This window comes from Amblyomma maculatum, chromosome 9 (genome assembly GCF_055883805.1).
Source record: "Amblyomma maculatum isolate TAMU_Amacu chromosome 9, ASM5588380v1, whole genome shotgun sequence".
NCBI classification, from domain to species: Eukaryota; Metazoa; Arthropoda; class Arachnida; order Ixodida; family Ixodidae; genus Amblyomma; species Amblyomma maculatum.
The window spans coordinates 6,915,617-6,932,523 of record NC_139352.1 but is presented as its reverse complement, the minus strand read 5'-3'; the positions used below and the strand labels follow the sequence as shown (position 1 = coordinate 6,932,523).

At 44.7% G+C, this 16,907-nt stretch overlaps 1 protein-coding gene across 4 annotated transcripts in view; it reads right to left on the bottom strand.

The window, feature by feature from the left end:
* The window catches only part of LOC146178181 (uncharacterized), a 103,229-nt gene that overhangs the window by 27,341 nt on the left and 58,981 nt on the right, over positions 1 to 16,907 (bottom strand). For all 4 annotated transcript variants that reach the window (XM_084578001.1, XM_084578000.1, XM_084578002.1 and 1 more), the window contains 2 exons: positions 4,693 to 4,813; positions 2,297 to 2,626 (listed from right to left, as the gene is read on the bottom strand). In XM_084578001.1, the coding sequence (XP_084434127.1) occupies positions 2,297 to 2,626; positions 4,693 to 4,809 (447 nt within the window). In that variant the 5' untranslated portion in view covers positions 4,810 to 4,813. The remainder of the gene's footprint in view (positions 1 to 2,296; positions 2,627 to 4,692; positions 4,814 to 16,907) is intronic.

The following is a 16,907-nucleotide window of genomic DNA, read 5'->3' as shown; positions in this document are numbered from 1 at the left end:
CCCCTCAGGTGTACATAGCATTTTCCACAAGCACTATCCACTGCTGCAATGTTTGTGTGCTAGTTCAGAAACGTTTCCAAGTAGCTAGGGTAAAGTTAGGGCACTACTAAGGCTGATGATAGTGAGTCGGTACAATCCAATTAATCCTACACAATCAGTTAAACTTTGAAGCATTGAAGATTTACACAAAGTGTGAAAAAGAACAGCTCTGTTATCTCTCTAATGCCATGCATATGATGCACACTACAGACTGTGATAACGTGTGTGCTCTCAGGATGCGGGAGACCTCCCGGGGGATGATTCACTGCAAAACCTGACCCCAGCATACACGCCAACTAAAACTTCTGTGGTTAACCTGTTTCATGAGCACATGAGGAGACAACCTTGCTTTGCTGATTTACGCTGCACACCATACACAGCCTTGGTATTCTGAGATATTCAGAAATTACCACAATTCAATAATTTTATTTATACGGCAATAATACTTGACCAACTTTTCTTTACTTGTTACCTACATTGTAGGAACCAAGCCATTGGCCTGCACAGGTCTCTCCATAAAGGGAGGTCAAATTTACGCCAGCACCATTGATATCCTTCTTGGCATCAGCATGGAATAAAACACTGCTTTCGTTCACCGCTTTTGTTTAGATCTTTTCAATCAGGCATAAACAGCTAGTCCATCATGCCTTACACGAGTGCTCTCAAGTTCTAGCAAAACTGCACTAACTCTCAGCTACACCAGCGAAACACAAACACACACAAAAAAAAACGGGACTTTTCATATGGAGAACTGCACAATGCGCTGCTGTGCCATGTGCATTTGGCAGCTTCATAAAAACATGGCTTCTTATCTTTTTGTGCGTGCTTGTTTTCTGGAAATCAAAAAGTGCTCTCTCCTTTGTCTGCAGGCATTGTGAGCGACCGGACCCAGCTTTCTCCTTCAAGCAAATGTCTGACAGCTGGTGAACAACTGCAATGTCACCAGCTGTAATTGAAGAGCAATACACTGCATTGTGTTGCAAACAGAAGCCCCACTGAGGATAATATGAGCACCGACACACACAAAAAAAAAAAAGAGAGAAAAAGAACCAGCCGAGTACATTAAGTGGCGTGGCTCATGCTAAAAGGAATGGAGCGGCAAAGGAAAAGCGTTGTCGCAAGTAGTTTTGCTTAACAGCTGGATTTTGAGGAGCATGACAACTCTTCACGCTCTACAGTTTCCTATGCAGAGTGTTTCAGCTACGGGGCACCAGACTTTAAAACAAAAAACAATGCACTCTACAAAGATTCAGGCAGTGCAGGCCTGTAGTCAGTCGGTCTGAACAGGTCAGAATATTTTATAACTGTGGTTTATTTGATAATTAATGCAAAATTAACAATTCCTTACCATTTTTTTAAATACGAAAGTTGTACCACGCCTTGAAAACAGCCAATTACAGTTGCTTTCTTCAATGTGACTTTAATGTCTTTTTCTTTTTTTTTGTAGCTTAAAATAAATCTTGAAAGCTTTATTTTGGTTTAGTTTATGAGGTTTAATGTCCCAAAGTGACTCAGGCTATAAGAGGCGCAGTAGTGACTCAGGCTCCAGAAATTTCGACCACTTGAGGTTCTTTACCGTGCATTGACATCGCACAGCACATAGTCACCTTGCTTTTGACCTCCATCGAAAAGCAGCCACCGCGACCAGGATTCGATCCTGCATGCTCGGGCACAGCAGTCAAGCACCCTAACCGCCACTGCATCACTGCGCTGGGGCGTAAGCTTTAAAGTTCTGATGAGGCTAGGTGCATCATGTTATTAGGCTAACACCCTCAAACGTGCCACGAATTAATGAACTACATTTCACAAAGCTGCAAAGGATGAACAGGCCACCGGTTCTGGTGATGGTTTCATTACGAGTGCCAGCACTTAATCTCGATAAGTCTTTAATGTGCTGCAGTACAGGTGTTACGGTACGGGAAGATTAAGAATTATCCGAAGCATGCAAGAAGCATCAATGAAGTTAACCAGAAAACAGTAGTTGATAATTGCAGCCAGGTTACTTGACATACTACATTGCCCTGATGGCAAGAAATGAAAAAATCACTACATGACCATGAAAGGTGCTGCAAGTTGCATCGGTAGAAGTTTACAACTTTTCTCAGTGGCACAGGGATACCACTGCATCTGTAGGGATGCTGAATGTTGTGAAACGGGCTAGCGTCGCTCAGGAACTGTGTAGTGCATATGACGTGAAACCGAGGTGAGAGAGCAGCCTTCCGCGCTGTTGGCATAGCTGGTGAGATATGAGACCCACCTTTATTTTCTTCTTGCGACCACGCTTCTTCGGTGCTCCGGGACTGTCTTCCTCTTCCTCCGGCTGCCCCATGCCGCCCACCCGGTAGTGGGAGCCATTCTCCGGTGCCATCATGTAGTGCTGCTGCTGGCCCTGCTGTTGCTGCTGCGCCTGATGGTGCTGCTGGTGCTGAAAGTAGGCTGAGCTCATATACTCTGAGCATGGGTGATGCATCTGCTGTGATGAGGCATTTGGGTGCTGCAGGTGCTGCTGTTGCTGCTGTTGCTGCTGCTGCTGCTGTTGCTGCTGCTGCTGCTGTTGCTGATGATGATTCTGATGAGATGGATGGTTCTGCAAAGGACGTCAGATAGAGGGAATAATGCAATGGGTTATGTCATGTGTCATGCCCAAAGTTTCCAAGCATGCATAAGAATAACTGAGACTGGTTCCATCAAAGTAGACTAGCAGTTTTCTAGTTGGCAGTGTGCTGTGCTGTATACAAGCACCCTTAAATTCTGATACATATAGACCTTTGCAACGAGGGCCCCCTGAGCGTCTCTATATTGCTCGCTGGGCTGTTGTGTGCGCCTAACATCAACACGGTGAAAGCGACAGCGGAACCGGTTTGCAACAGCCAAAAGAGGAGGCGTTCTGACATCCTCCTCGCCTGATACAAAGGTCTATAAAAGCTGCAGAAAAACAAACCTTGATTTAGTTTGTCCGAAATTACATATGCCATCAAAATATTAAGAAATATTTGTGAACATATAAAATGCCTTGAAACATACAGGCATGTCAAGTTTAAAAAGAACAACCTACATTTCACTCTCTCCCTGTCTTTCTCTTGTTATCACTGTCACCCTCCCCACTCTTTTATTCCCAATTTGCAAAAGGACCACATTTACCACCGTGGCGTGTAGAACACTGCAGAGCACAAGTTCAATACAGCGTTCTATAGATCACTGTAGAACCCAAGCTCAAGAATTCGCACTGCTGTCAAAATGGGATTTCTTCACGACCCCACGGTTTGCATGTGAGAGAAATATAAATCTTTTTTTTCATTTGAAAAAAAAAAAAAAAAGAGGGAGGGAGGGCCCTCTCAGACACGGTCAACTTTGCCCATCTAATGGAAAATGCATTAAGCAAAAAAAGTACATTAATTGTGTTGCCATCTATGAAGCATCGTTACAACCATCCGTTTTCTGAGCTGCCTGAGTGACCGGTCGATGGCCAGCCGAGGAAGCTACTGGGCTAATTCTGCTGAGGCTCCTAGCAGCCTTTGTTCCTGGTGCAAAAGACTAAAGACTGTCACAGTCAATGCACTCTTTGTCAAAATTCTACAGCCAATGGCGACTTTTCTGTGAACTGCTGTCAACTGGCGGCACTAATATCTATGGCAGTCAACGTGCTGCTAAGTGCACGAGGGCAACGGCACATTCTGCTCATTTTGCTTGGCCTCACTATCAGGAGGAAAACGACTGTGAGAAGCGCAAGTGTGTTGCAACAAGGCTGTGGAACCTCGAGATTGCCTCAGCTGTATGTGCCTGATCATTATATAGCCCTCCTTCCATGACGCAAAAAAAAAAACCCTTAACAACAGTGAGATAATCAGCTTAAAAAATCCCAGACCTAAATGCATAATGCACTGTGTTCTTCATCAGTTACGCTTACCAGTGGCCACTAGTCGGTGCACGTCCAGCTGAACAGGAAAGCCCTAACTACACAGTAACAATGCAAGAAGGATTTCAGTTTCAATTGTGACTTTTGGGCAATGCACCCACAAGGTCCTAAATTTCTTTCAGTCCTCCTTTTTTTCTTATGATCACCTCCTCAGTACACTGTAATAGGTAGCACTGTACTAGTTCAAGCAATGCATAACATCTGTTTAGGCTCCTGCAATGTGTCTGTCTTAATGAAATAAATATTTAGAGTTCCGTTTTAGATTTTCATATTCGTTGCCTTACCATTTGAAGAAAATGTCTTACAATTGGTCCCTGCTGAGGAGTACTGCCCTAGAATACTTCACACAGAATTTTGCAAAAATTGCATATACCATATTTGTTCAACATGTACATATAAATGCCATATTTAATGCTTTTGAAACAATACAGCTTGAAGAGTAGCTAAGTGTAGATTCAGACAACAAGAGAATTCTACTTTTAGCAAAAACTACAATGCCCTAAACACCAGTTTATTGTAGTAGTAAAGAACAATGTTAACAGAATGACCCCACAACATGGGGTAATCATGACATGCAAAAAAATATATATATTATGCTAAAAATATAAATCGATTTTTCTATATGCCGGGTGGTACCTTAAAATAAGCTGTCCAGTACTAAACACAGGAGTAGTGGTGATTCTAATTTAGTCTTACAGCACTCCGAATGCACTGACTGACAGAGAAGTCTTACTGACCTGTGCTGTGTCACCGTAGAGGTCAAACTCGGGCTCCTGCTTGATGACTACTGGCGGGTTCCATGTTGTGTGCATTGAGCCCCGATAGTCGTCCATGGTCGTGCCTTCTCCGTTCATGCCCCTGCAGAGTGTACAGAGGCAGTCAAGCCTCATCTTCAGCGGTATGACAACAGTGCCGACTTACCCCAACCATGCCAAATAGCTTCAAACTTTGGTAGCTAGCGGCTGCCTTTTTTTTTATAATCAATGGATTAACAAACATATCAGACATGTTAGCATGCATGAAAAAATTTGTTGTGATTTAATACTGGTTAAACCGGTAAACCAATGTGAAAGACATGGTAGATGGACCCGGCTTGTTCTCCCTCCTGGCGTATACTGACAAGACAGGGCAAGCAGAGCTCTTTTATGTAGCCATACCTCGCGACTGCTGACATTAAGAGCAACAACCAGTGGCAGACACTGACACTTGCAGGTCAAAGGTCAACCGATGGGTCAAAGGTCAAACCAAAGATCATCTCCACCATGGTGGACATTATCCATCCCGGTGACCATGGGCCTCACGGCGGGACCCAAAATGGCATGCCCAGAACCCACTCTGCACCAACCAGCTTGTACACAAACTTTTTGTTGTATGCTCTGTCTTTGGAATGATCAGCATGACATTATTAGGCAGGGATTGCAATATGGATTTCATGTGCACCCAGTGAATAGCCTTTACCAAATTTTTTCCACTGTGGCTTCACTTTGGCTGACAAGTGGCAGCTACCCAGTTAAAAGAAACCATTGGTTCTTCCAAGATGGATGTTCCAGGTGGACGTTCTAACTCGAACCATTTGCACTTTTCCATAGCATTTTCGGACCACTGTGTGCAATGCGTGTCACCCATCGCAGATAAAGGGTGGCATGCGTTGCACACAAGGGGTCCATTGAGACATACCAATTGGGTTCAATGGGCATGTGATGGGTCCAGTGGGACATACCAATGAGATCCAATGGATAACGCCCACTGCATACATTGGGTAATCAGGAAAAAGAAAAACTACCAATCTACATTTTTCTCAGGCATTACGAAACTATGACAATTACTATTTTCCAGAATATGGGACACATCTGTCTATAAAACTCATCCCTCATATTTAGAGTTTTTCAGCAAAAAGGTATGCATATAGATGCGCCTTTGTCTAATATGCACCTCAATTTTTCCACTTACAGCAAAAAGGCATGACCACATGATGGTTGTGCGACCATCGCGAAATGCTTCGTGACTGTGACAACACCCCTTAATTATTTGGCGTGAAAAGATAGAAAAAAAAAGAGGCAACTCACGTAAAAAAATAAAGCTCCTGCACATTAAACACTGTTTTTACTCAAAGCCATCAAATGGTTAATCTTTCAACGTGCTATCAAGAAGTTCGCCAATTTCTAGCGACAGCACTGCAGAGACATCCTCTTCGCACTCACGATCGCTGCTCTGATTGTCGCCGCGCTCGGACGTTGGGTGCAGTACGCACCAAACAGTTGCAAATGGCAAGAAACTGGAAGAATGAGCCGGACTGCTTTCGCGTGCCTTGTCTTGACAGTGTCGGCAAGCGAGGACTGCGGACGTCGCCATCCACAGACTTTAGTAATCGCGGAAGTCATTATCGCCACAGTTTCCTGACAAATTTAAATAAAAATAAAAATAAACAAGATGAAAAAAAGAAAAAAACTATGCGCGCCAAAAGGTAAGAATTATGTCACACACAATAAACACTACATACAGTCACACTACTACGCTACACTACCACTAAACCCAGTGACCACACTCCTCAGGCAGGGGCCAGTGACATTTGGCGATTGAGTGGATTTTTTTTTTTTTTCATTTAATTTTGACAGCATGTTACAATAGAGAGATGTTGGATGCAATTGGTAAGGCCTATTGGCTCACCAGTTGGCAAAGATTGATCCAACTCCATTTGTAATATGGAAAACCAATATTACAGCTACTGCCCTGCTATAATGCCCCTGGGCGCTGCAGGTACTTGTATAAATAAAATAAATAAAATAAATGGCAGTCTAAATAGGTCCAAATGGTCTCCCCGGTGGGAACCAACGGGATAGTCCATTTGGATTGTACATTTGTAATGAGAATTTCAAATGGAACCAATTGGACGATCTATTTGGATGGACCATCCAGCTAGAATGTGAGTTCCAATTGGAACCAAGTGGAAAGTCCATTTGGACTCACCGATTGGAACGAGCATTTCATTTGGAACCAGCTGAGGTTCCAAATGGCTCCAATATTTTAGAGCGTAACTCTACTCATTGCCCTGCCATTCCCAAGGTCATTACTTGCATGTTTGACCTTGAGCCGCCGGAGCGCACCTAGCACAAGCTTTCCTGCCCCGCCCCTGCCTGCTTTTCATCTTCCTCGTATGCAGCACTACCCGGGGCCACCGAGCGATCGTGGACATGGAGGCTTTCCGCTGTACCACATGATTAGGCGGAGGGTTTAACAACTACTTCGCCTGCTCTTAACCAAGGTGCATACCAGTCACTGCGGGGAGAGTTCCGATGTCTACCACATGGTGTGGACATGTCATAAAAATCCTACCCTTTCCTCGACCCCTTCTTCCACCCGAGAGGCATAGCAGGTGGCCTTGCTCAGCTGCCCATTGCTAGAGTCTACTAGACTCCCAACAGGCTCTGGCCAAACGGGCTAGGGTGGCGGCTCAGCGGGATCCTGGACTAAAGACTATTTTAGTTTCAATGCCTAGGCACAGCCATCTTAGTTTGATGGTGGCGCCCCATATGAGCCAAACAGGGAAAGTCAAAGTCTGCTTCGGCTCCTCTTGACGCCATCTTGGGCTATGCTGTGCGTGCTGATGCTGTGATGCGGCAGTGCAAAAGTGCTGTTTCGCGGTGCTTGTGAAAGCTATCCAACACTTTGGTGCTATTTAATGTTTTGTTTGAGCACGCCAGCAAACCGTATACCATGTCTGGCATGGCAACAGCTACCACAAACAGCACTAGCGGCCAGGGCGATTGCGAAGGACTGCGCTCCGCATCCACAGGCCGAACTAGTCAGAGTTAACTGTGAGGATATATCTGTTGTATCTTTCACGATACATGTATTTTCAATTATATTTTATAATCGCAATGGCAACTGTACGCACAAACACACAGCGAATTAACTGTACGGGCAACTACAGAACGCAGAATACAGATACTACAGAAGATTCTTTTCAGTCATCGCTGCATTGATTTAACGAGAAGTGCGACTCATTTCATGTCATTCATTTCCTCTCGACAGTCGATATCTATATTCAATGTTGCGCTGCTTTCATTTCTTTCCTGTTGGCTTATTTTAAGTGAAGAACAGATATTAGCACGCTCTTCTGGAGCTGACGGGAGAGATCCACCGTAGCATTGGCGCGGTGGGCTTGCTGGAGGCACGGCCTGCCCGGCCTGTGTTTACTACGGCGGAGCAAGTAAAATGAGCATCATTTTCGTGAGTCCGTCAGTGGTACTAAGTCTGTCTGGCTTACACAAAACATTCATAGGCGAATTAAATCAGGATGGACAAGAAAGCCGTGAAGCAGTAACATATGACAGCTGCACTCGGACTGTCACTGCATGCTTCCCGACGCACACGCTCTCGCAATAATCTTGCCATTTCTTTGATTGCTTGTGCAGTCCATGAACACGCATTGTTGTCCCGATGACATTGCCATTAAAATGGGTGCTGATAAAGGTGTTTAAGTCTATCAAACGATAATATACCGAGGTGCGAGGCCACTCTGCTATGCACGAAGAATGTGAATGCACAGCCCACTCGGTATTGGCAACAATAGGCCAGCACAATAAGTCTGGTTAGAGAATATTTTCCTCCTCTCCTGCTTGCTCTCTGTAAAACGGTCCATAGGGACTCCATTCATGCACTCTCATTTCTTTCCATTAAATGTTTTCATTACCACCCCCGGTTACAATGCCTTCTAGAGCACTGTACCCCGGTCCGAGTGCGCCAAAACTTCGGCGCAGGCGTCAGGCTTATGTGTAGTCGTATAGATGCAAAATTTTGATTCACTTTTTTCTTCCCGTTAATGATGTGTAAGCCATTCCTGTATATATAGTTTTCTGCCTACGACCGCTAAATAATTTAAAATTAAATTTTTTTTTCGTCAGTTTCAATTTCGGTTTCAGCAGCTGGGAGATGGCTGTGACGTCACAATCAAGTCTAGTTCACACGCGGCATAAAAAAACACAGCGATATAATCGCTGACTTTTTCATTTATTGCGGTTCCTGTTCATGAAGTAGGCTAGCTTTAGCATTGTAGAGAATTCGAACGACAAAGAAATAATTATATCACTGTTTCGTATACTTTTTTTTTTTTTAATGCAAGCTTGCCATAAGGCATATTATAGAAACTCATGTAAATTATTTTCCGTAAAGAACCGGAGCAGGCTCCCGCTCTTATCGTTGTCGCTGAGCCATTTAGAAAAGTCCTCTTCCCTTGTTGTGGATAGTCCCACTCCGCGCAGAATCTGTGTCCTTGATGCCCTTGTCCCTGCACAAGTCCATAGCAGGTGGCGAACATCCACCTCTGCAGCTGGTGTGGAATACTTCAGGCATGTGGTTGGTCCGATGTCTGCTTGAGACTCCCATCAGCATGTTACCAACGGGGTAAGGGCCGCCCGAGCTCTTATCCTTCTAAGGGAAACCTCCTCCAATCTCGTTATGTTATGAGGGAGGAGGAATGTACACGGGGGAATGAGGGCACGTGTACTTTTCCGTAGAGGATGCTAAGATGGGAACAGCAGAGCGGGCATCAAAAGGGAGCTTGGTGGGGGCGCATTAGTGTTTGGAACTTCGTGTGTGAGGTGGTCAACTTTTCTCTGCTCAGCGTTCTCAGCATCGTCTTGTGTCCAATGTATCTGGATGCGTATCTTTGTTTTTTTATTGAGTGCGTGGATTTCCTGGGTTACACATAGCGTCTTTGTCACTTTCTTCAGTTGTTTTATGGCGGCTAAGGAGTCTGTATAGACGTGGGATTCTGTTATGGAATCTACTTTATTTATGGCCTCTATAGCATTGCGGATTGCATAGAGTTCCATCACAAGCGGGTCCGGGTATTCTGAAACATATTCTTTATGTACCTTTAGTTCGCTGTGTGTTGGACTAGCAGCTGCTGTTCTACCACCATTTTCTATAATTGGTGCGTCCGTATATGCAATGCAGGTACCTGGAAGTGCATCAACCAGAGGTCGAGATGCCAGCTTTTCTTTGCGACGAAGCCGAGTGGTCTAGTTTGTCGTAATAGTCGTGAATTCCCACGGAGGGGGGTCAGCCATTGGTGGTGTTTGAACTGCCACTTCGTTGTACAAGGATGCTATGGGCGTAACATACTTTCGCTTAATTCATATCCCTTGTTGCCTCTCGTTCAATTAATTCTGTCAACGTATTTATCTGTGCAAACTCTTGGAGAATAGGGATAGGGGTAAGTTTTGGTAAGGCCGTGATAGTGCACATTGCGTTTCTATTTATTGTTTCCAATTTCGCCCACTGCCGCCTCCTGAGTCTTTGGAATTGGGCCTGGTATAGTATCCTCGGCTGTAACACCGACTGTACAAGACGTCTTGCCATGTCCGCTCAAGCTCCTCCTCCCCTAGACGAGATGCGTTTTATCAAGTTTAAGGAAGTCGCAGCTACTTTTTTCACCTAATGAAGCCATTGTGTTCCTTTGCCGGATTTGTAAATTTCTAGGCCAAGTACTCTCAACTTGTCCACCTCTTCCAATGCCTGATTTCCAATCTTTAGGGTGACTCTTTGCATTGCCAATTGTTTTCTTCCATTCTTGTTTGCAACATGAATGTAACTGGACTTTTGAGGTGACAATTCCAGACCTGCATCTTGGACGTACTCATCTATGGTATTTAAAGCCTCTTGCAGATACCGATTCTGTCTCCCAAGTTGTTTATGAACAGACCAAATTGTGACATCATCTGCATATATCATGAACCACACTTCTGGTATTTCAGCTAATTTCCACGGCAATGGGATCAGTGCGATATTAAATAGTAAAGGTGCTAACAATGACTCTTGTGGCATGCCTCTGTTCGAGGTGTAATTGCCAATTTGTTTTCCATTTATCCGGATAGAAAACGTCCTGTCCTTAAGCAGATTATGTACTGCTTTTATGACCTGCAAGGGAATGCCCATACATTCCATGTTGCTAAGAATCTTGGCATGTAACACGTTGTCGTATGCCTTCGCCACGTCGGTAGCCACTACAGTGCGCACTAGGTGGCTATAAGGCGACAAGTGTATGACCTCTTCAGCGAGCATGGCCAGTCCATTTTCTGTGCCAAGGTTTATTCGGAACCCAATTAGTCGAGCATGGTATTTTTTATTACTTTCCAACCACCATGACAGGCGGGTGGCTATCATCTTTTCACAGGTCTTGCAAATTGTGGGTGTTAGCGAGATAGGCCGCAAAGATTCTAGGCTTGTGGGAGGTTTCCCAGCCTTTGGTATTGTTACCACCACCGAGTGTTTCCAGCCGAGTGGAATGTCTCCTCCTTGCCATACCTCATTTACCACATCCAACAAGCTGTCAACTGTAGCGCCTTCTAAATTCTTGAAGACTTCATAAGGAATATCGTCATGTCCAGGCGCAGTTTTACCATTCGCTTCTTCTATAGCAGCCAATAACTCCAATTTGGTAAATGGTGATGTTATTCCTGTTTTATCAACCACATCCACTGTCGGTGAAGGCGCCGGATAATGTGTGCGGTTCGGGAAGAAAAAGGCAGCAGCCTGATCTGCAAACTCCTCTGGTGTAAGCTGTTATGCGAGTCTAATACTTTCCGCATGATCTTTAACCTGCCGCCTCTTTTCCATGCCTTGGAAAGTCCTCCAGAGGGCCCTGTTGGTCGTTCCTGAGCCCAAACGACTGCACCATTCATCCCATTTCCTATGAGCCAGCTGTTTTTCATATCGGCGTGCCTGTGCCGTCACTCTGTTTATCTCAATTTTTCTTTGCACGTCTTCAGGATGGCGACCAGCCTGTATCTCAGCTCATTTTCGGCGTGCCCAAAGTTTTAGTAGGTGCAGGTCGGGAGTTGGCTGATCTTTGTTCACTGTAGTTGTAATAGTGTGATCCTTGAGTACTGTTTGAAGGGTGGTAACAAGAGTATTCGGGCTAACTGAATGAGTTCGAGTATCCTGCCGTACACTATCCCAATGTGTAACAGAAGCTTTCTTTCGAATTTTCTTCATGTGTCCCAAATTAAGACCAATACTAATGGGGACATGGTCACTACCCCACGCATCTAATTCCGCCTGCCATTGTGGTGCACCAGGGCCCTTCCACCACGTCAAGTCTGGTGAGCGTGTTTGTGTTGCAGGTAGTGTTGCGACTCCTGGATGATTTAGCAGTGTAAATTCCATTTCTGTGAAGGCAGTATGAACTTGATCACCCCTTTTAGAATCATAATCATGTTTCATATACACTTATGTCTCATGCATCATTACAAAGGATAAAACTCGAACCCAAAAATTAGGTGCCTCACTCTTTTCACAGAGCTTACGCTCGGATAAATAAGTTCAACCGGGACAAACCTTCGAAATTTTGACTGGTATAACATCCCAAGTAGCTACAGGATTGAAGCAGGGAGGAAAGAAAATTTAAGGGACAGGTCTTTACATCACAGTTCGAGCAGTTAATTCTCTCCATTTCCATATCAATCCTCCTTAAAAGGAACGCAGGGAATTAAACACTGTGTGGCCATTATCAGTAGAGTAATGCATCCTATTTACAAAGGAAAAAAGATACACGTGTTGCCACCATCAGTCGATTTCGCAATAAAACTCTGAGCCAGCCAAAATTGATCTTGTGCGCAGATCACTGAGGTTAGATTCTTGAAAATGACAGCCAAGCCTCATCAGTAAATACGTGAGGAGTTTGAATTAAATTTAATTTCCTCAGCGATAAATGTGCACCAGTGATGTGCAACTTCACATATATATTGTTCTCGGCGCGAACTGTTTCTATGGCAACGTTACTAGAACAAACTCGGTTTCACAGCTTCCCATACCACCCAGCGGAGCAGAGTGTCCCAAGTGGCGGTCGCGAGAACTAGCGGTTCTGCAGTCAACTCTTGCTCCTTGCCGGGCACGTCGTCTGCTACACGCGGCGCAAAAGCATGGAGCGGCCAGCACACACGTAGCTTTTGTGTGCTGCCGTTGCACTGTACATGGCTGCAGTATAATTATAACTACATTATGACAGCTTTGGCTTCAAAGCGAGGCATTACCTTGGAGAACGAGTTTGTATTATGCGAAATTCATTTGTTAATGATATGAAACAAGTGTGAGCACCGTCGGCTTGCTCACGAGCACTGTTTCTTGCATTACTCCCTGGGCAGTGTTTTGTAGTATGTTCTTTCAGGGCATAGATCCTGTCATGCAAACAAATTAGCCAACCTTTCAGTGCATAGGAGCACTCTAACCTTAGAAGGTAACGCAGTGGGTGTCACATTTACTACTGCGCTGCTCAGATTGCCTCAATTACACGCAGAAATCTGCTAGCCTGGGAAGCCTGTTCATGCAATACATGAAGTCTGGCTACTCACGCCAAAAAATATAGTGAACGCAGATTACGCATAAACGGACTCCATTGTCGACTAATCAGAAGCGCTTTTCTTAATTTCTCACTTTCAAGGTATGGCTTGGAACATAAGCTCCGGATCGGCACTTTCGCACTCCCGTATATAGCAATATGTAAAAAAAAAAATATTCGTTTGTCGTCTAAAACAACGCCAGATGTGAAGAGTTAATATTTATTGAGTTCACTAAAAGAGGAATCAGTGAGAATGGGCGTGTGCACTGCGAAAGGAAATGATTGAACAAGCGCATGAGTCTATTAAAAAAACTTATATTACGAGTAATCAAGTCGCGCCCTTGATAGATTCCCCTCCTCCTTTACACACACACACACACACACACACACACAGAAAATAAAAACGACATAATTTTATTGCTTGTAGGAGAAGTTAATGCAATTTCAAACTAGCACTGGACTGCAGTTTTAAAACACATACAATATTCAAGGTATGTACTGCACTGGAAAGGGCATTAGAAGTGAATTTCATGAAGCTAAGTTATTTATTAGCGCAACAAGAAAAAATGAGAAAAAATGCAATATTGTCAACAACACTAATGCTAATGAAATGCAGCAAACATCCAGAACTTGACTTCATCAACATAGACAGACATTGCAAGGTTACACACAATTAAGAGAACATTATACTTCTTTTGGGAAATATTTGAGTCGGCAGCATAATCCATTTGTGTGTGTATGTGTGTGTGTGCGCGCGCACGTGCGTGTGCGTGTGTGTGTGTCTAGTGGGAAATGAGCGTTAGCGTTCCTAACTTCCCCTGACCATCTTTTTTTTTTAGCATCTGATTTTGTACTCCTTCAACAACAAAAAACAATATTTGCAGCGAATTCACTACAATGCATGCATTAATGAGCTCATATGCTTGGTTGGCAGCATATCCTGAGCTCATTCAGAACCTTGTAAGCTTTTGTGCTTGCCCACCTCACAAAAATGCAGTTACGAAGCCGTTCGACATATCATACCTCAGTTCAGGCAAGAGCTTGACGTACCAGCCATTGCAAGTCTGGAAGGCCTAGCCTGTAGATGCCGATACGTCTTGTGAGCATTATAGATGCTTACCTTTTAACAACGAGAAACAGCTTGAAGAACTATGAAGAAGTGATAAGCAACATTATCATCCCTCCTAACTCCCTAATTACCTCAACAGCGGCCGAGAGTCATCCCTTCAATCAAATAAAGGCTTAATTCATTCATTATCGTTTTTCTTTTTCTTGTCAGCTGCCGCAGCTCGCTGCGTTTTCTACACCGCATGCTCGGTTATTTTGAAGATATTATAAGTTTTGTGATCACCTTGCTTGTCAAATTTCTCTGCAGTTCTTATGATGTCTCCTCTCTTTGCATTAGCCCTGAGTTGGCACCCCGTGCACAACTTCGCTTCATTGACATGCTTCAGAACAGCTGTAATCAACGCTCAATTCACATGATATGAGAACTTTATGCGCAACATATCATTGCCATGACTATTAGCCGCTCAATGACAAAAGCCTTCTCAACAAGCAAAATTCCTCGCCCTCATGGCTCGTCTATTTACTTGTCGCGAAAATACCCAAATTTCCTTCGAATTGCTAGTACTGCGACGAACTAAAAGTTATCCGAATCAAAATCTGTTTGTGCAGCTCAGCTGTCCGATTTGTGCTATATACACTGATAGGCTCCTGGAATCTTGCGTGTTCTTTACCGGCACTGCTGTCGAAACACACGGGGCAGCGCGATTATTAGGGTGCTTTCTCTTCGGTATGTAATGCCTTTTGAGTTCGAAATATGTGCCAGCAAGAAAATAAAGAGCCTTGCTATCCGAACTATCACGAGAGTACTTGAATATAGTTCCTTTTCTAAATGCAGATCAGAAATTGTTCACTTCGAAGTAAGTTATACCTCTTATGTGCAGAGCTTGTGCCCACATTTTAATCTCGAGGAAGTCTATCAGTGACACGAACAAATCACGGACTTCCAATTCGTTTCAATAGGCTTCGTTGCCCACGTGCAAAGCATGCAGGGCAGCATGAAGAGGCCTTATGTTAAAAAAAAATATAGCAAAAAGCTTCGTTTTAAGAGAGGATGCGATAGCGCCTTTAACGCCGTCTCTTCATTCTGCCAACTTTAGGCATCTAAAAGCTGGTATGTAGTTGGCAAAGTGTACGTCTATTTGTTTTTGATTTTGGGGTAAAGATGCAGCATCTTCTCCGCGCACACCCTACGTTTACAGTGAACGGCATAGAATTGGAGGCACACATGTCAGCGGCTTGAATCCCTGTCACATTTTGGACTGAAACTGAAAAAGAAGGTGGATGCTAAAATAGAAGCGAAAAATTGCATGACAGCACGCTGAACGCTGCGCAATGAGCAGCTACGTCATATTTTTTTTACGAAATGACTTTCGTCTCACCATATCGCGCAATAAAAAAAATGAAACAGAAGAGCAGACAACATTACTAGAACGCTGGTTCTGGCGAGCAAGTCGACAACGCTGTCACAGATGTTTCACGGCCTTAAGTTTCGCATCACACAAAAGCGTCCACTGAGGTAATGTATGCCTTCGAAGCCCATAATGTAGTCATAACTGCAATGCAGCCGTGTAGAGTGCAACGGCAGCACGTAACAGCTACGTGTATGTCGGGCGCTCCATGCTTCCGCGCCGCGTGTAGCAGACGGCGCGCCCGGCAAGGAGCAAGAATAGGGAGCCCACACGACCGGTTTGCTCCCTAAGAAAGAGTCAACTGCAGCTGCAGCTGCGCCGCTAGTTCACGCGACCGCCACCAGGGACACCTCTCCGGAGACGCATTAATTGACGAGAAATTTGCAAGTAAAAATCCTCACGCTATAGTCCATTGAATTCATTGTGTCCTTACCACAAAAAATGCATTGCCATAGCTAGTTTTGAAGTGAATTGTGGTGTAGCGTATCCTTTGAGGCGGAGTCACACTGCGGAAACCATAGCCTCCTATGGCGGAAACACAACAGCGACATCAACCGAACAAGTTCACCTAACAAGCCGCCAACAAGTTTGCGAACCAACTTGATCCCCAACAGCATGTCACATCGCACGAACAGCCGGGAAGCCGAACAGGTTGCTGCAGTGTTACCTCGGTGTGACAGTGTTCGGCAACAGAAACAAGCAGGAAACAGTGTCCGGCAACGCTGTTTGGCCTGTTCGCCGGCCGGGATTTTTTTTGTTTCCAGAAAGTTTCCTTGCAAACCATTTTCCACGTTGGCATGTCTTGCAGGCAGCGCATGCAGGCGAGCGTTCACGCGGCGGCGGTCTCTCGTCCCGTTGCCAAGGGCATGAGCAGTCGAGCGAGATTGCTCCGGCCGCACACCGGCGCTTCGTGGGGATTGTACGTACATGCTGCGATGTAAACAATTGTCGAGTACACCTCACTAAGCCAAAACTATACTTAAGTGACCTTTTAATTCACTAAACGTTGTGAAGGCTGCCGCAGACGGCGCGCCGATGGTCCGCGTTGTCCGTCTCCGCAGCCGGGACCACGGAGTCGTGAGCCGGCCGTGTAGCGCTGCTTGGTTTGATGCAGTGTACGTTCGCATAAAAAAGT